Below are 20905 nucleotides of genomic sequence, written 5' to 3'. Positions count from 1 at the left end.
AATTATTTGTACCATTTTACTGTCGAAAATTTAATTACTTTTCGTCGTTGTATTCGTTATCAAAATCTGTGAATGAGATTATGGTTCAATTACTCACAAATGTATATATATATATGAATATGTTCGTAGTATTTTATTACATGAATTGTGTAAAATCACGTGTTGAAAGATAAAATTACAATCTTCTTAAAACAACAATAAGAATGCTAAACGAATAACAAATATTTTACAGGAAAGTAGAACATCTACAATACAACATACACATCAATCGCTTCGGATTGTACAATTTTTCTGGTTCGTACAATGCCTTCCTTTGATCATTGGAGTCTACATTGTTCTTCTGACTTTAGTTTCAGTTGGTTGTGCCCGTCGTAAAGTACAATCATTAAATTTAATGGAGGATACGATATCGATATCGTCGAATTTACGTTCGAATAATATGTATAGGCCACCGCGACAGCCTAGAGAAACATTCGAGAGATTTCAACGCGTGCATCCTGCTTTTTAGTACGAAAGACACGGATGAGAACAATAAGGAACGCTAGAAATACCGATATTATATTCTACTTTCGTTAATATTATAAAACTCTATGTAATATATTCAGTAACCTCGTAATTATTGAACTTTACAAATTTTACGAGTTTAATTCAAAAATAGTTTTATGCTAATTGCACAATTATTTTGTCCCGTATGTGCTATGTCAGATGAGCGATAGCTCAAATTAATGCTTCTCTTTCACAAAAGCATTTCGTTTTGATTGGACGTGTCAGAGGTTCCTCGTTGTTTCCTTATAAACAAGACTAACGATAATAGGGCTTCTAAAATAATTTAATCATTTTAATTCTATAACGAGCGACGAATTTGTCCGTATAAAACTTATTGTTAGTTTAAAACAACTGATGGAATTTCTGTTTTATACAACGGTGGGTACTACATTCGCACCATATGCTTACTGACAAAGTTACGCATTATACCCTGCATTTTCAGGAGCTCAGATTCATTCAATTCAGTTGGAAACGTAATGTCATAGTAACTTTTATATAAATTTTTACTTATATATGCGAGTAAACTTCTTTTCTTTGTACAAAATATAATCCACTTTAGATTAAGTCGTTTTCCTAAAATTTTTCTCTTTTTTAGAAGTTCACTGCTATTATAAAATGCAACCACAGCTACGTTAAATGTATGTACACTATTGAACAAGATTTACCCTATTAGCGAACTCTTAACAATACCGATTTCTTACTTCTTCTTTCATCTTAGAAAATTGTTTTCCTATTGCATATATTTACAATAAATAAAACTTTCCCTACTATATATTCATCTTTGTAGCGTTACCCCATTTTAATTCTTTTCATTAAATTCGTTACAAAAAAAAAAAAAAAAAATAGAAATCCTGAGTGAAACAATATATAATAATACTCAACTAATACTACGATAATCAAGCAAATTACAATAGTATCTAAAATAGTGCTTACATAGAATGTAAAAATAAATATAGAATGTACATGAAAAGTCTTAAGAATAAATGCTCTTTGTAACGCAGATTGTGTTAATCGTAACAATGTCACATTTGTCGAACGTATATCAAAACGTGTTCTAATAAATCCTAATCTCAGTGCTTTCTACGTCAAAGGAAACCGTTAGTCCTTATGATACGATTTTATGATGTCTGTTATGGAGATCCACGAACCGAATACTAGCGCGAACATCGAGAACAGCAAAAGTATAGAATTCTTCCAGAGCCTCCAGTTGTACGTGCCTAAATGACCCTCCCAACATGAAATTGTTTCTACAATTGCTGGGATGCTGATGCCGAGAACCGAGAAAAACACTGCACCAACCAATGAAATGAATGATTCGAGATTCGGAACAAGCGACGCAACGCCAACTGAAAAAGAAAAGAGAAAACATATGTATAAAAAGATCCTCAAATTAGTTGACATCATTTCGTAAAAAGGAAGTCTTAATAAGTAATCATGTGCACGATGTCCCGCAACTGGTGAATATTTTTCGTTGGAAATTTGAATATTTGTCGTTCGATTTCGATATAAATTAATTGTATTTATTATACACGGTAATGACGTTCTTAATTTATATTAAGTTATAGAATAATACTTCAATCAACAGTACTCCTTTAGCATCAGAGAAATTGAAACAGTAACTTTTCGATTCTGTCTTCTTTGATGGTGCAAAATCGTAATATTTCGATTACTTTGACTGTTGTTTTGACTTTCGATTCTAATGGAGATTTATCTGTGGTCACAAAATGACGAAAAAAATTGTTTAACCTTGGTGTTCAGCCTTTTGAAACAAAAACTTTAATTACGGCACTCTACGTTATCCATTTTACAACGGGCAGTGAGATAGCTTTGTTTGAATTTACTTTTTTGACAAACCACACAGAAGGTCAATGTCAAACTTGAAGGTTGTACATAAAATATGGCCAATTTTAAGATGTACGAATGAAATTTAAATACTATCTTTGGGAGAGGAGGCGAACTCTTCAAATGACCGGTAGATTAGATTCAAATTGTTGTTCGACTCAGAAAATTTTCTTGTACTCGTTTCAGGGTCAACCTGTCAATGCTCAATGACCAAGTTCACGCTACCAATTCTTGTTTTCAGCACGCACCTCGGTTTCGCACGCCAAGACGCTTGGCGGCTACGCGACATTGATGCGTAGATTACTATGCAGATCATCGTTTAAGTAACTTTAACCTTCCGAAACGTATGACCTAGCCGCGATTAAAGTATGTACAACAAATCGTACGAGTCACTACGAAATAACAATAGCTCCATAGCTCATGATATACATATAAAGTTCAAAATAAGGTATCCATTCAAGGATTAAATTATTATTATCATTTATTACATACGTAATATGTAATTATAATAATTTATTACATATGTAATATGTAACTATAATAATTTATTACATATATAATATGTAACTATAATAATTTATTACATACGTAATATGTAACTATAATAATTTATTACGTACGTAATATGTAATTGTAATAATTTATTACATACGTAATATATAATTCTAATACTTTATTACATATGTAATATGTAATATAAACTATTGACCGAAGATTGTTATTTCATATCAAATCGTGTGACTTGTGACACCTAGGTTAGTCAGATAATTCTGTGCATTTCTTTGTCATGCGATCCAATACGCGTGTCGAGAAGGAGAAGGAGTAACGTCAACTCGGCCATTGGACCCATATGGTCTGGTGTACACGTGTTGGAGAACTCTGTGACAACCTGAAGAACAACTCTGTAGTTAACGCGTAAATTGGCTCCGTGTTGGTAATTCCAGGAAGTAGTAAAGATACCTGCACGACAGTTATAGAGATCGTAGACGTAACGATTTATTGTACGATAAGTTGGACAACTATGGTTGACAGAACTTTGTGAACAATTATTTTAAAGTATGTAGATTTGTCGAATGGCATTAGAGAGCTGTCGTAAAACCTGGCCTACTGCGGTTTTGATAAACGACAAATTCGAACATGGACGGCTGTTTAATAACTTGTTGCAAGAATTCTTTTTACGATGTCAGGTTCGAAGTAGAAACGCTGAAGCGTAAATATATTTCTTCTCACGGTCACATGTTCTACTTTTGGGAATGATTTGTCGATATCGTTGCATCTCGTCGCGCCAATCCATCGTGTGATAAATCGTTACACGTGTAAACTCTATTATATATGCAGAAATATCAACAATTAACGAGTCGAAGTGTTATACCGTATATATTCCTGGTTGTACTATCAATCACGGTACACCCTGTATGCAAACAAGGTTTAACACGTTTTCAGTCCAGGCAATTTTCATAGCAGTAAATATTCTATCTTTTTGTCTAGACGATATGCAATAGTATCTCTGCGATACACCTACATTTCACTGTTTTAAAAAAGCTTCAAGTGTAGGTGATATTTATTGAACCAAAACTACTATGACTCACTCGTGGGTCAGTGGACTGTGAACGTATTGACACAGCAAGAAATCGTAAGTCGTGTCTCTAGAATTCCTGGAGCATTGATTGCTCGAAATTTAATCATTCGATTGAAAATATATAGTAACGATAGATGTTTAGATTCTACGTATCAGAAAATTGCAAACTTTCAATCACTGAATGATCACGATAGCTTAGACTCTATAAAAGAGAAGGTACATCGACGAGGGAACATTAATCGAATAACGATAATATACGTAATACATAGTTTCTTTTGAACGATAATTTAAAAAAAATTAATGTAAATGATCCTTCCTGATTCAAAGTACTCGGTCTTGACACTCTTTTTTAATAAGTATTGATATTTACGATCAAAGGCAAAATAATGCAGATAATGTAACTAGGCAAATTCTCTAATTATCACGATTGAAAAAAACGATTACATCCGCTATTTGAAATCTGTTATAAATGAAGGAAAGAGAAACACCGTATTGTGAAGTCAAAACACCAACTACGTAAATATCAGCGTATAGATTCTCAATGAGTTGAACGAGCACGAGTCACTGAACGGTGCTTACGAATGACGAGTGAGTCATGCGGTTACAGAACCAACAGGTATTTCCCTGGCCCAGTCTACCTCCACCTTTCCATTACGACTCGTGTTTCTCTCTTTCTTCCTTAGGAAAGTAACACACATGTCTGGTACACGCTCAGTAGCGTAGACTAGCAATAAACCAGAAGAGTAATCGCGTCTTGTTATCTCGGGAATATTGAAACATTCGCTGTGTTTATCCGCTTCAATTGACAGAAGCAATTTGTCATGACCGCGTAAATTTTTTATGAAAAAAATTAATCATCGTGATCATCCATAATCTAATACACGTCGCGGACGTATCTTCCGTTGGAAAATTCCTACCTGTTATAAGGAAAACGAAACAGATACCGACGTGAAACTATTCGATCATTTTAAATCGTGTTTTGAAGCTGTAGAAGTGTTAGAGGAAATAGAATTCTAAAAGTATTGTAAATTTAACGCATTGTTCGTCTTGATCGGATTGAAAATTAAATTCTAGCGATGCCTATTAGTAGGCATAGCATAATTGTTTGATTACGACTCTTAATGTCTTAATTTAAGCATAGCATAATTATTTAGTCACGACCTTAATTACCTCGTTGAAGTACAGCAGAATTATTTAGATACGACCTTAGTTTCTAATGTTTACGTTACGTTTGTAAATCATTGTCACGGTTTAGGAATCGTAATAATTACAAATGAGAATAAATTCCTTACTTGTCAATAGAACCATGCACACCCTCATTAGAGTCTCGCATATGCCTTGATACTTGTGGCTACATTTATCCTTTATCGAATTCCACATAATGTCCAATGGCACGAAATACTGCAGTCCATAAGTGAACAAAACTGCTATGGCGATAAGCACTTTCACTGCTTGTCCCAGTCTGTAAAAAAGACACATTCGGGTTACAGGGGAATTTTATTTTCATACAATATGGAAAGTTCTAGTACACGCCCGCTTTAAAAGTTTTGTCTTGGCAAAGAAAATCTGAAAGGATAAGCTTACGTGTAACTATTATAGAGTATAGTGGGCCCAAAAGTATGCAACTATTTCTACAAACGTATGGAGAAGTATCAATTTCAGCCTAAGAACCAGGTCGGAACACTCTTAAAAATAGATTCAAAATTCATAATTTCGATATTTGTCGATAAAATAATTGCAAACAACTGAGTCAGTTTAAGCGAGGACAGTCAAGAAGCCAAGGATAGCTCTGTATAGTACTTAGATATCGATATATTGAGAATTAGAGCGTGCCAAATGGAACGAGCATTGGGTCTCTACGGTCCTATTATATATTGTATATAGGAAGTATACAATAGTTGGCGGAGAATTTTTATATCGTCGCTATATTTTTATCGATTAGTTATTAACGATAAGTAGTAAAACACACAGATTACCATGTGAGCAGTGTACCTCAAGTAGATACTTTGCAATATTCTTTCCATTTAACACAGGAGTTTTTCATCGATTCTTTTCGCTGCTCTTTTAGGCTCAAATGAACTTCTAATATTAATAGATAAAATAATGGAATTAATTCAATTTGTGAAGTAGAAAAATAACAAATTTTAGAATGTCTAATAATTATTGCCAACAGATATGTATTCAGGTAAACCAATGTCTTTAATCTCCCTTTGCTTACTTTATCCATTAGGAAGCTGACGCTTTCAATGAAAGATTATCTTTGAAAAAATCACAAATAGCTTATTAATTAATTGTCAGTAGTACTTACGTATCCTTAATCGGTATATTCAATGTGATGCTACCCGCAACTTCTTCTCCATATGTCAAGTAACCGAACACACCCAAAATAGCGTATAGAGATACCACTATCGTCATAGTTATGTTAAGAACACTTGGACATCCAAGAAAGTGGTGCGGATTTCGCATATTATTTTCCACGGGCATCACCTAAACAAAATTCAATTTACCGAATAAACACAAGATGGTTACTGTGTTTATACTGTTTATTTTAAAAAGACGAATTATAAATTTACTCTCCTTGATTACTTTTTACTGTGAGCTAGAAATGTTCAAATTCAATATCTCTGAAACTATCAATTTTCGAAAACATATTTATTGTATGCCAATGAGTTCTATCGATCCCTAATCTTCGTACCTATAGTTTATTTGCTTCAGTTCGATATATTAATATGCGATAACTAATCAAAATGTATCCTAGATAACTGAACTCGCAAGGCCAATTCTCTATCAGTTATCGGGGCAATATTGTGAATGGTAATTTTAATAATGTTTATAAAATATGTGTGAAATAATACTTACAACGCCGATACCCTCGATAGCAAATATTACAGTCGCGAAGAACGTGGGCAACTGGTGGGCCGATGAGATCAACTTTAAGTTCGTCGATGTTTGAACGCCGCTAAAGATGTAGTAAAGGGTTATGGCGAAGCCGATAATCATGCAGATATTGGCAATCAAGGAAAATGGCACCATGTATTTCAAGTTTCGCACCTGTCCCAGTAATAGCACTGCTGGAATTAGCGTGAGTATGTACATACCGACTGATAGTTTCAGACCGCTGTGATGATTGGCCACCTGGGAAGAAGCAAAGTGAAATTTAATTAAGATAACAAAGCATGATTAACCGGCAGAAATTTAATCAATTATGATTACACACTAATTTCTTGTAATACTCAGTGAAAGTTAAAAAGAAATTTGTATCAGAAATAACACAGTTGTAAACGTACAATAGAATTGTGATCATTTTCTTTTAATTTTATTTTAATATCGTTTGGCCGTGACGAAATAAATTGCATTTGAAAATTTTTAAAAGAAACTGCATTATTCATTAATTACTTTCTATGTTAATATTTGCTTAAAATGTATTTACTTGGAACGTGTTTATTCAATGAAATAAATAAAAAATACGATTACAGTTATGTGCACCAGAGTATCGTTATTTATTCACAGAGATGGTTATTTATTCGTTTTTGAGTTTCGGTAAATTTTATAATGCTAATATTCTCATTTTGAACGGTATAGTTGTTTGAAACTAGTTCGAACAAAATGCAATTATTTCGTGCTCACAGGTAAACAGGCAGGCCGGATTCTACAGGTCAATCGAGTCAGAACAAGTCTCGAGGCTACGTGTTGGCACAGATTTTCAATTGTGATCAGAGAAAAAAGGAGAAAGATGCACGTGTAACGACGAACCAGAACGAATGGAACGAGTCAAATGCAAATTGAACTGGTTCTACAATGTATTTACATTTCGATACGCTTTAGAAAATCAATACAACTGAAACGATTCACCAAATCGTAACTTACGTGAACGTACGTACAATTTACAACGTAATTCTAACAAATACATCGAACGATTCATTGCAATAATTATTTCTTTAGAAAGTAAAATAATATTGTATCCAATTATATCGAACGAGACATCGCACTTGGATAAACCGAACGCGTATCTTTGTGTTTCGAAGATAAATATTGTATTAAACGATGCTCAAGGTACCGTGCAACTTTTACTTGAATCATCTTTCCGTAAAATGAATAGTTTACGTGTTTCACGGTCGTCGAGTTATAAGTGACTCATTCTGTATAATCGAATTCTGAATGGAATCAATGAAAGATCGTATTAGTCCCAGTGAAAAACCAGCAAACCCGAACGAGAGGAGCTTACCTGTTCGATCGAGGTCGCTACGAAGACGACGTAAACGCATGCACCGCCTATATACGTTGCACACAATGCAGTTTTTACAAATATCCGACTGGCGTGCGCGAAAGGCCTGACTGATTTCGGTCCATAAAGAAATGCAGCTTCCGCGGTCTCTGCGTACGTCATCTTAGGTGTTTTCGTTCGTTTACAGAGCACCTGGGAGGACCGTACCAGTATGTGGACACAATGCGCACATATGAATCCAATTATTATCGTCCCGATCCCGCCGAACAAAAGTCCACCGTTTTTAATCGCATTCGGCATGGCGAGGATTCCTGTACCCAGGGACGACTTCAGAAGATGAGCCAACGCACCAAAATCTCTGCAACACGAACGATTATCGTATACATCACCTGTGCACGGTTGATTCATCATAATTAAAAGTATATATTTACGAAGTATTTAAATCATCAAGGATTTCGAAAAACTTGTGTGACAGGTTCTCTGATATCGCAAACGTTATCGTTACATTTTTTTCTGGTTGTTTGCGTAAAATAAGGTAACGAACCACCTTGTTGACAAGCACCCAACAGAGATGAACCACAAAAAGGTGAAATTTGAATTACAGAATAAAGTACGATATATCACGAAGAACAAATAAAAATTGAACTTTTCGATCGTATGAATCGCTACACGTTATTTTCATTCGTTACCTTTTTTCCATTAGAATAAAATTTCACCAATCTCTACCACGTGTAGTTAATACAATGTTAAATGTATGCTTAAAAAGAATTGATAAAAGTCTTGGGAGAGATGTGTACATTTCTTAATACTTTTCAAAAGAAGAAATTTATCTTCGTATGAAAGCTTGAGAAGCTGGTTAGTTGAAAAATGATGTTTCAGATTTAATATTCTATTGAAATGTGTTTGTTAGAGAATGAATGAGCAACTTACGAATTGGCGTTCTTTTTGTCACGGTGTTCGTATGGATTATAGAGTTCATCCTTCTCGTTGTAATCTCCAATGGTGACAGTAGCTATTTTGGTGCTAGTAATAAAAGAAAGAATAAATCAATGCACTTAATTTTGTGTAAATTATTCTTTTACCAATCGTGATTAAATAGAAAATATAATAACTATCATCATTGTAAGTTGATTCAAATTCTATCGATCGATTTTTCAGCCCGACAAGTAACAAAGTCTCTTATGATAAGATTGTGTCTGTGATAGCACAACGAACATTTTAACAGATCGATTAAAGATTGAAATTTCTTTAGAAAGTCAATTAAATCGGTTAAAATTGCTTACAGATAAAATGTGTATCGATACAGTAATACCGTTAACAAAAAGATTAAACGACTATTCTGTAATCTGTTTATCTAATTAGATGTTACAGTCATATAATTAAGCCTTTCAAAACGAGAATGGTATAAATTAATTAATATACTGTTGAATATAAGAAACAGGCATATGAAAATAATTCAATTTTTCAACTTGTTTTATATACACCATACTTATTTTGAAGATCTCAATTTACAAGAATTGTTTTTGTTTACAAGAATTACAAATAATATTACTACAAGATAATACCTGCTACTGAATTCTTGCATTGGATTGTCTCGGCCTGATTTACTCTTTGAATCTTTCCCCATGGTGAATCTAAAAAAAAGAAAATATATATTTATAAAAGAAGCATTGCCTTCTTACGTTCTGCTCTATCTTCATTAATGATGTTACATTAGAGTGATGGGTAAAGTCCTCCAAAAGATTGTATTAAAAGAATTAAAAAATATTGAATTTTCAGAACTTGATTTCATCCCTTTGAGAACATTTTTTCTCGACAAAAAATTTTTATCGTATGCAGTCTAGTATGCTTTATACGCACATAGACTTTCATTAAAATCAGACTTATAGGTTAGAGAAATTTTCTTATAATATAGCGTACGAATACTTTCGTGAGTCACTGTAACACAGGAAACTGCAGTCTCTAAATATAATACTTAATGTGCAAATATTATTTTCTTTCTTATTAGTGGTCATTCATTTCTTGGACACTACGTCAAACAAATCAGAACACTATAATAAGAAAAATTCATGTTTCATTTACATTGATTATCTACGTTTCTAAAGCTGAATTATAATTAATTACCAATTAACTTATAAAACTAAGACTCCTTATCACTTTATCATCAACATTTTTGTGGATCAAATCACTTCGTACAAATATTAAATTATTATCAAAGTAGGTAATCATTCACTAGATATTCCGTCAATTTATTTTCCACTTGACCTTAAGAAACTAGGTTTCGATCAAAAATATGATCTTGATAGTAGGAATTCTACATTCGAAGAAATGAACAGTACAATGATCGATGAAGTTCTTTTTTCATCAGTAAAAGTTTTTCATAAAAATGTAAATCTCCTTTTTATACTTATCGTATAGATTTCTATAATTGATCACCTAAGAATTATTTTGATTGATGACCTAAGAAATATTTCGGTGATACAAAAATCAAAGAAAGAAAATAAATGGTCGATCAAGACAGAAACTATTATAAACTGTTATAACCATATTATGTGAGTGAGAAAGAGAGCTGCACACATTCGTGATCGGAATTGTTCGTCCCAGCAAAATGTACACTCGCGTCATTAACACCAACAATGAACAAAAACAAGCAAATTACAAACGCAGCATTCAATTCAACGTATGTTATTACACCGCTTGACCCTGGAAATTATTACCATCTTTGTTCTCGTAGCGATATTGCAGTACAGTGAGAAACAATTAAATGACTAATACTCATAATTGAAAGGAACATGAATACTCGTAATATTACATTCAATTCAACGCGTTTCGTTTAGTTTCCACTACGTCCTTTGAATCAACATGATATCATTTCACACCAAATAAAGTTTAATAGTCTATTTCATTGCAAAATTCCTTTTTTTCTTACACCTGTTTTCCATTTATTCGGAAAATTGCACGCAGATCATTATTACCTACATAACTCTGATGTTTAAGTAAAGATAATTACAAGTGTAACCAGTAAAGATCGGATACTATAGGATCTCATCAATCAATAGACATTTAATAATACACAAGAAATAAGAATTTCTCAAACATCTTTAATCTTCTTTGTCTTTGTGTTTTCTACCGTTGATGTATTCCATCGACATGTTGGGTAATCAATTGCCGCAGGACTCGACCAGTGCAATCGAAGTGTAATGCAATGTAAATTATAATGTAGTGAATTGCGATTAATATTACCTTGAAATATAACTCTACTGATTGTGAGAACGAGTGTCGTTCGGATAAACATTTGCAATGGGATTAAGCGTATACAAACGGAAGCAATATTGTAATCGAACTCTGAGAAAATGTTTTCGAATTTTGGACAAATATTAAAAAAAATAATAGCAACATCTAACCACCCTAACAATACACGCTCGAGTATTGTACAAATATCTGAAAAAATAATGACAGTAGTCATTACATGACAGTACATTAGTATCATTCATGTATGAATGACAAGGTTGTCAAGGTTTTAAATGGATTTTGAAAACTACAAATGCATCAAAATTTAATAGAAGATTAGATCTGACAAAGATTACGAATGGATTGACACGTTCAGACGAAAATGATTTTTATCGCATTATTAAAGAAATATGACTTCCGATATTGTCACATTAATACCAATTTCCTTCACGTTTATCTTGAAAAACTTGATTGAAATTTTCAACAGAGGATTTTTTTTCAAAAATCCGTTAGATTTCTATATTGTTAACCACACATTAATATCAGTTATATACGACGTATCAATCAATGCGTTAAAAAACCTATTATTTATAAATTAATTTTTCTATTGGGTTTCCTTTGTCGAGATACTCAGATAATCCATGAGAAAACAAAATTTCACAAGCATGTGCAACGTTCATTTTCTTTACGAATTCCATTTAGTCTTCTGGCGATCATAAAGGTTGTTTCTTTTGTTTAATGGACAAGATCTACATAGGCCCCGGTCGATGACGCTGAATAATCGACTGCCGCGAGAATTGGCCGAACTGTGCACACACAACATACAATTATGGTATTGCAGCTGAGCTATATCCTTGAATGCTTCTACAGAAACGTACAGACACAATGCACGTAGGAGCAGGCTTTCTAATGCCAGAAAGGAGAAAGGACTCACGATTGTTACTAATAAATATTCTGATGTAAGCAAAGGACAAAAAGAAGTCACGAGTAACCACGAGTTAGGGAGAATTATGCTGAGATCCAGGTGTATCGAGATCTACGAATGTGGGATCTCGGATCTTGGACTAGAAATACCGATACCTCGGGATAATATTGGCACGAAGTCTCGTGGCCGGTTTGTGAAAATTCGCATGATCGTGATTCGCGAAATGTCACATAACAGTTTGCTCCCTTTTACTGTAAATGTTGCGTAACGTTCTATTCTCGAGTTTAGAATCGATTCGTTTCTCGTACGAGATATGTGTCTATTTATTTTTGCTCTAGAATCACCAGAAAAAGTTTGAAAACAATTGACCATCCCACAGATACGACCTCTTCTTGTTAGTAACCAGTATCGCAATAACAAGTATTCTTACTATTATTTTTGCAGTACATGAATTGTACATATATTTTCATTTATTTTTATTTCGTTTGTTTTGTACCATTCAGTTATTTCTATCAAACTTAACTTGAAAAGTTCGAAGGTGTACAATTGATCAGAATATTGATAAGTACAGTACTCAGTTTCGGGATTGTTTGATGCTTTATTTCTGAAAAGAAAGAATTTGGAAACTAATTATCATAAACAGAGTGATAATCATATAAGTACATAAAGAATGTCTAGTCAACATAAGTTTTCATGTCCATCTTGACAGAGATACAGAAAATTTATTTTAATTGTGAGAACCAATTCTATATAATCTACGGTAGCCATGACACGTGTGTGTATTTGCAAATTTATTTATTTTGTAAATACGATTCTAATTTATGCTAACGGAGTCTCAATTCTGTGTCAAAATGAATGGAGGACCCGTTGAATATTTTTTACAGAAGGTCGAAATTAAATTCCCACTCGAAAGAACAGCTTATATTTATTTCGTTTCATTTCTGTCATTGTTGATTTTCAGACCCAGGTGGTCTCGACATTTTTTGTCTAATTTTGTAAGGATTATATGCTCCTAAATTCCGTAACCTTTTTCTTATGCAGTGTTAAAAACTGGTTTATTAGATTTTGAAGTGGTTGAACGTCATTTGAAAGGTAAGAAACGATGCGGAAGGTCAATTAAGATTATTGATGACGACATAACCACAATGTACAACAAAGGTATTGCCAAGATACTAAACGTTTCGTAGAAATCAGTTTCCTCATATTTAAAGGAATTTGAAACGATGAACAAGTGTCATTGGGATTTACATGTAATAATCAGGAAAATTTTATCGAAGAGAAGTTCCGGTTGCGGTTACTTTTCAAATCGAATTAAAATTGTTCTTTGAAGTAATTAACATAATACAAAATAGGAATGGATTATTTTCAAAACGAAACATATTAAACTTTCAATTGATCAACGATGGCTAGTGAAAGCTTTATGAAATCGATTTGCCAGTGAACGTGTTAATCGAAAATTGTCTATGAATTTACTCTAATGGAATCTACAAATAATCTAAAAGAAAACTAATATTATAAGATAGTACAATGTTGGTTAATATATTATTAACCAACTGTTATATTATTTGTGTTGAAATATTTTCACAAATAATATTTTTTTTAACCTGTGTTGTGTTCTCATTTTTTATTTACTTTAAGATAATTGTATGAAATTCCTATCTTAGATCTTATCAAATGTACCAAGCCGGAAATGTATTTTTTATTTTCTTTCCTTATAGTTGAAAAAGCAAAAAACCGATTCGTTATCGAATCCTATTCGAAAACTATATCTAAATTCCAGATTCGAAAGAGTTAAGTTATTATTAATAAGTATGACGATACCGAAACAAGCATTCTAGCAAGAAATGATGGGATAGATATGATAGATATTGATAATATTCGAACACTGATAACAAAGTATTTAAAAACTAGAATTTCAGATATTCTTTTATCGAGTTCTGATGCCACTGCTTTTGAAATAAATATTGATCGACATCAATACCGTAACAATACCGAGTATATTATTGTAAATGTACCAAAAATTGCGAAACAAAATCGATAAAAATAGAGGAACTCCTTATTAAAAGATTATATTCCACTACTTTGATGCGTACATAACTTCAACGATACTTTACTGATGGCAAATATTAAATATACCTTGATAGTTTTTGTAGAAATATAAAATATATATCGATATTTTCTTAAAAGAATCAAATGAATACTAACCTCGTTTGATATTTTTTTATTCAATAATACTGTTCTACCATATTATAATTTATAGATTTCATCGGTATTGATTCGACATCATTCCTATCTCTATTTATAATATTCTATCTTAAATAACAGAGAAATATTTGCGCAACATTTCAGTGAATGAACCAGAATTTCGACAGAGTTCTGTACACAGCTGCCGTAACACAATGTACAATACGCCTTCATGACGAATTCCTCGCATGCTTTTCTGTTTCAAATACTACTTCGCAACTGCAGAATTGCAGTGAAAAATTATCTCGTCCTACCCTCCGTTCCATAGCTTTCAACATGTTTTAATCCAACCACAACCAGGAAATCCCGACATAATCCCCTTGAGTACGAAATATCGCTCAATAACTTGTATCGATAGAATAAACAAAAAGTCAATAGAAATTTTCCATTACCGGGAGTAGGTGCACGTAATTGTGCAACGTTAATTATCTTTGAACACGTTATGTTTATAAGTACGTTCACTTGTTAGCAGTATTTCTCTGAAAAAATATACAATAAGTACTCGAGATATGCAGGTTCGCAAGTGATATGGATTACACTTGCACAGTTACATACATACACGTGCGCGCATGTATACTTCCGTTCAAATTAGGGCACCTGTTGCTTTTAACAAATCTGTAGTATTTGGCGTACTTTCTGAATCTTTGCTAGTGTCTTTATATTATACATTATGCACCTTTACTCGTTTTTGAAACCGATAAAATTATATTAGGTAACGGAAATAGAAATTAATTAAATTATTAAAAAAACATTCTCCTGTCAAATAACTAACATTAAACATGTGTTTATAATTATAATTTATCTGATTCATTAAAAATATATCTAGTCGGAATCTTTATAATTATCGGTACATATTTAGTTACTCGATAAGAAAATGACTTAATATTTCATTAATTTAATTATTTAAATTTGAAATGTTTACCCTACGTCTTCGTAATAACTGTGCATGGTTTATTTCAACAAGGTGGAATAATATTGCAACGAAAATTGAAAGAAAATTAATCGCAGGAATGCCAAAATCATTTCAGACTGATTCAGAAATCCAGAAATCTTTACATCTTTGTAGAAGAGAGAATATGTAAATCTTTTATTCTTTGATAAACTTCCTAAAACATTGCCATAGAATGTGTAACTATATACTTCTTTTATCCTATATAACAGTGACGATTTCTTCCTTTTAATTCTGTCAATAATTGCATCATTTTTTCAAAGCTTGCACGAAATGCAATAAGTGTCCTAACACTTTTGAGCAGCAATGTTCTCTTCTCGTTAATTTTCTTTTCATCGAGCAGTACATATGAGTCATCGAATCACACCAACGGTATATCGTGTTTATACCATTCGATTTCCGAGGAGATCTTTGTAACGAATTGCCGGCATAAATCGAGCACTTGCTGTATATGTTAACATTCCACTATATAGTATACGAGCGATTGCCACGCGACCGATATCTTGAAGGCACTTCACTGAAACAACGTACTCAATAACACCTTGGTGTTGTTCACGGTGTGATTTTCCGAATGAACCTTGGCACGCGCCGTTTTCAACTGCTTCAACCGTACTACTTTTCGTGACGCACAATTGCCTCGAACGCCATTTACGAATGATTTGTGACGTTTTCAGATTAGTTGTGTGCTGAGAATAGTTTCTTACCGGGAAGTAATTAATTTTAAGGTTTTTACAGAGACGATAAGCACGGTGGTAGGGACGTTTAAATTTAACTAGGTTGCATTTTGAGATTAGTTGTGTGCTGAGAATAGTTTGTTACCGGGAAGTAATTAATTTTAAGGTTTTTACAGAGACGATAAGCACGGTGGTAGGGACGTTTAAATTTAACTAGGTTGCATTTTCGTTTTGCGAATAATTCATGATGGACCAAAATCGGTACAGACTATAATCTTGATTTAATTTTGTATTTTTAACGTTACAAGCCACTGAGTCGATCAAATTTCAAATAAATAAGACGAAATATGCCTTTCGTAAGGATACAAGGTGTCTTCATCATATTGAACCCACGCCCTGAGTTCGAATATTAATGCTTGTTAAAAGAGATAAATAAAGAGGATGACAGATCAAATGTATTTTCAATAGAATTTTCTTACGAAAACTCAAGCGTACTTAACGTCTTTACTTATACTGAAGCACGTACATATGTGAATATGTGTCCAGCTTTTATATTATTTTTAATATTGTAATATAAAAATAAACATTAAGATTGTGAATAAATATTCGTAATTAAACTTTCCAATAAGTAACACGGTAACGTTGCCGCAAGATCGATAGATATCATGGATCAGTATCAGTTTGAATTTTAATTTATTCGAAACGAAATAATTCGTGTTTGAAGAGATTGATAATTGACGTAACACAAAAATAAAAAATCTAAAATTTGTCATAATTCATATCTTGTCAGAGTTGTTCTTATGTGTCGATAAAGAACGGAGTAGAATGTTGATACTTGAAAATAATAGGGAGACAAAACATACCTAACAAACGAATTTTAGTATAATAGTTCGATAGAGGCAAAACTAAAAATGTCGAACATCTGGAGAACAAGTTTACTTTGTGTTATCAAACGCAGTTGCAATATATTTTAGCATTTCAGGAATTGGCCAATCACTGGCTTTTAAATCGGCCAGAATCTCCAAATGAAAGGAGGATTACCTCCTCCTGATAATTTAAGCTTTTTTACGATCAATGTTTTGATTAATTCATTTTCATCAGTGCTTGTATTTGTAAACAAAATTAGAGGGAAGTTATGAAAAAATTACAGTAAAGCTGGATATACGAATAGCACGATAAAAATTGTTGAACATTTGTGTGTTGAGTATTGCATACTCACGCGATGTTTAAAATATTATAATAATAAAACTTGTTCACGGTATTAAACTTTTATTCTAAATAAAACGTCCAATGTGTCTTTACTTTCATTGAGAAAAATGAGTCTTTTAAATTTACTATTTTATTCGACTACTTATTTAAATGAAATTTAACACTTGTTAACTGTTTCAAAAACGTAATTTTATTCAGAGCTTTGGAATTCATTACTGATAGCGTGCATGAAAATTTTTCCAACGACCAGTGTCACGGATTCTTCTACGTAAAACAGAATTTGTAGCTTCCAATAAAATGAAACAAAAATAACACACAAAGACGGTCATTTAGGAATAAAGTAAATTGTAAATCACTATTTCACGCTAGTATACGAACTGGTGAAAAATGTATTTCAAAATATTTCTTAATCCGAATAAATTTATATTTTCTTTCGATTTTAATTTATATTCTTTACTATTTTCTAACGGCATAAGTATACATTATTACAACAACTGACTTGCTACTTTTACAAACTTTCGTTATTTTTAACACTATTTGCTTGGTGTTTTGAAATTTTCACGTGTACTTACTTACATTCTTAGTTTACACGTCTCAATGTGTAAATTATTCTCATCATAGGTATTTTCTACTATAAACAAAGAATTCTATTCCATGCACTTTATTTACTTTGTTTTCTAATTGTAACCACTCGTTTACAATTTATCTTATATTCCTCCCGATCAACTACTGTATTATAATATACTCTCACATACATTATAATAAAATTATTTAACTCTTTCAAAATTTCAACAATAGAAGATTTCGATTCACAAAACAAACACGTAAAAACGATCGAGGGTAGAATTTCGTTTAAAAATTATTTATCGACGATCAAAGGCAAAATTTTGACAAGAGTACAGTCTCGTCCTCGGATGTATTTTTCGATAGATTTAAAATATATACTTATCCCGACGTAAATTCCAAAAGTATTTAAATACCATTTTCACCGTTAGAAGTTCTTCAGGAACGAACGTAAAAATTTATTTCAACGAATAATCGCATTACACATACGGCACGGTTTACGACAAAAGTTCTCCGTGCGTTATCTGTTTTTGTGCGAGCGTTATCATAAAAATTTCAAGAGACATAAAATTCCACGACAGAAGTTCATCTTCAAAATTTGCGATATCTTCCACAGCGATCGATAACGATCGGAGAACGCGAATGATCACTGGACAAATTTTATTCCACTTGATCGTCAAGAAGTCCGATTGGTTGCGTAACTAATGACATTAACTAGTTGCAGGTTGGTAATTATCGCTGGCCAGCATTTGTACGCGAGTGTATGTATTTGTATATACTTTAAATAAATATACTCACGTGCGCTCTTTGCTATTGATCGCAGCCACGAAACGAATATAAAAAAAAAAACACGTCGTCGTCGTTTCTTGGCTCTCGTGAATTAATCTCTGAGAATCGGCAAAAAAGTATTTCCCGTAGCCGTCTATTTACATCCTCGATAGATCCTCCGTAGATCCTCCTTCAATTCGTTCCTTTGATCGTTTCGAACTACGGATCTACCAGCCGTTTCCCGTACTTTTATCTTTTACGAAGTCCGGTAGTATTGTAAGAGATAATGATTTATCAGCGGATCTTAGAGCAGTCTCGGCCAGTGTCATGCGGCATGATTTATTGGCCGGCGATACACTGCTGAATAAATCCCATGCACAAATGAATTGCACAACGATATCAGGACCGAGCGGACTCCCGACTCTTCGATCGCATCGTTCGGTCGTTCACGGGGATTGTTTTTATCGTTATAGACTAATCGGTGTAGATAATTGAAACGCGATATTAAGGCGACGATAAAATTTGTCCAGGAAGTGGAGCGCCTTTTTCGCGCTCCCAGTTACCGATACAAACGAAACGATTCGACCTGTGACGTTCGATCGTTCACACGAGCCCGAGATACATATATACCGATAATTCAACGATTCCTGCGATACACGAAAAATATTATCATTGTGTAAAACGCATAGTGTCGCGAATTACGTTGCTGAACTTATCATAAACGATTGTATCCGTACTTAATTTATCACTGTCAACGAACCCGGGCCTGGTCCTCGTCTCCTTCTCCCGCGAATAATTCAAAGTGTCGATCCAACAGTTCCAACTCTAAGTAATCGCCAACGATGTTCACCAATCCTCGTAACCTTCAGTTTCTCCGTTATAATCACCAAACCAGGTCCAATTCTTTGTGATCGTCGTCGATTCTTCGAAGTCCCGTGAGAAAACTTCCGCGGCTCTTCGAAAACCTCGTATTATCTCTCGTATCACTGTTCTCGTATGTTGGGATCGCGTTTCTCGCGATCGTGAAAAATCGTTTCTCTCGTAAGTGGAAGACCGTCTGAGGATCCGTTTCGAGGGATCCCGCGGGGGTTGCGAGTCGAGAACCCGGTACGATCCCAAAACCGCGTCGTGCTCGTGTAGAAGAAAATCCGCGTGGAACGGTGACAGGCGTCGCACACGACTGGTCAGGTATTTTCGGCGTTACGCAGGTATATATACCTGCGTATATAGGCGCGATACAGCGAGCAGGCGTTCCGCTAGAGGCGACGTCGCGACGCGTGGGAGGGGAGATAGAGGCCGTCCTCCTAATGGGTTCTATCGTGGCTCCGAAGAAGACTGTCTCGAGTCGTCCTTAGCATCGCGATGATCGCGCGAAGACAGGGCCACTGCGACCGCGATCGACTCGACTGCAGCGGATCTTGCACCGTCTGCATTTCGCCTGCTCCCTTTCACCTTACCTCTGTCCTCCTCTGTTACGATCTACAGTACTCTCCTCGTCGCAACGTTCCCTCCACGATTCTACCCTCTCCAGAGAGCCGGTGATCTCCTGTGCTCTTTTCCCTGGCGATGCTCTTTTTCCTGATGCCGGGCCCCCTGCACCTCGCTCGGCCCGCTCTTTTGCGGTTCTCGAGCGTTGCGTAAGTGGTGCAAACGGATGAATCACGAGCTCGCGCCACCGATACAGTTTCCACGGGGGATCACAGACACACCGACGGGGTTTCCACGGCGTTTCAACGAGGGAGGTGAACGAACATGGAGGAGGAACGTACCTCTCGCGCGGCGTTCTTCTCCCGGATAAACGAAACCGTCCACTCCCCGGATAATTGAAACGGAATCACCTCCGCTAACGATCCGTGCTCGATCGACGCGAGCGACGCGACGACTCGAGCGACAATCTCTGGCGTAAACGATAAGATAGACGAAATCGAATTTTAATTCTCAATAAAAATTAAGATCCTTGTATTTGTCGTTGTATCTCCCGGAGAGTTATTATCAATGGACGAGGAAACTCTAATTAAAAACAGGGATTTTCACCGAAACGCGAAGTATCTTTATTGTACAAACGAACGAATAATATAGCGATGCATCGACGAGAGTGTATGTGCATAATGCGCTCAATCATCGCCTGCACTTTCTTCAGATTGAATTA

At 34.3% G+C, this 20905-nt stretch overlaps 1 protein-coding gene across 3 annotated transcripts; it reads right to left on the bottom strand.

The window, feature by feature from the left end:
* Nucleotides 1-112: 112 nt before the first annotated feature.
* LOC143149224 (proton-coupled amino acid transporter-like protein pathetic) lies at nt 113-20156 on the bottom strand. Of its 3 annotated transcripts, none has more exons than XM_076316416.1 (8): nt 19517-20156; nt 9758-9826; nt 9123-9215; nt 8193-8550; nt 6827-7102; nt 6276-6454; nt 5260-5429; nt 113-1892 (listed from the first exon to the last, which is right to left on the bottom strand). In XM_076316416.1, the coding sequence occupies exons 2-8, from the start codon at nt 9817-9819 to the stop codon at nt 1645-1647; spliced, it is 1386 nt and encodes a 461-aa protein (XP_076172531.1). In that variant the 5' UTR covers nt 9820-9826; nt 19517-20156; the 3' UTR covers nt 113-1644. The 3 variants fall into 3 exon arrangements, with proteins under 3 accessions (XP_076172531.1, XP_076172529.1, XP_076172530.1); XM_076316414.1 differs by having other exon boundaries at nt 19494-20155; XM_076316415.1 differs by lacking the exon at nt 19517-20156 and adding an exon at nt 18787-19468.
* Nucleotides 20157-20905: the final 749 nt, after the last annotated feature.

Source organism: Ptiloglossa arizonensis, chromosome 7 (genome assembly GCF_051014685.1).
Source record: "Ptiloglossa arizonensis isolate GNS036 chromosome 7, iyPtiAriz1_principal, whole genome shotgun sequence".
Lineage (NCBI taxonomy): Eukaryota > Metazoa > Arthropoda > Insecta > Hymenoptera > Colletidae > Ptiloglossa > Ptiloglossa arizonensis.
The sequence above is the reverse complement of the archived record's forward strand: the minus strand, read 5'-3'. Positions and strand labels throughout refer to the sequence as shown.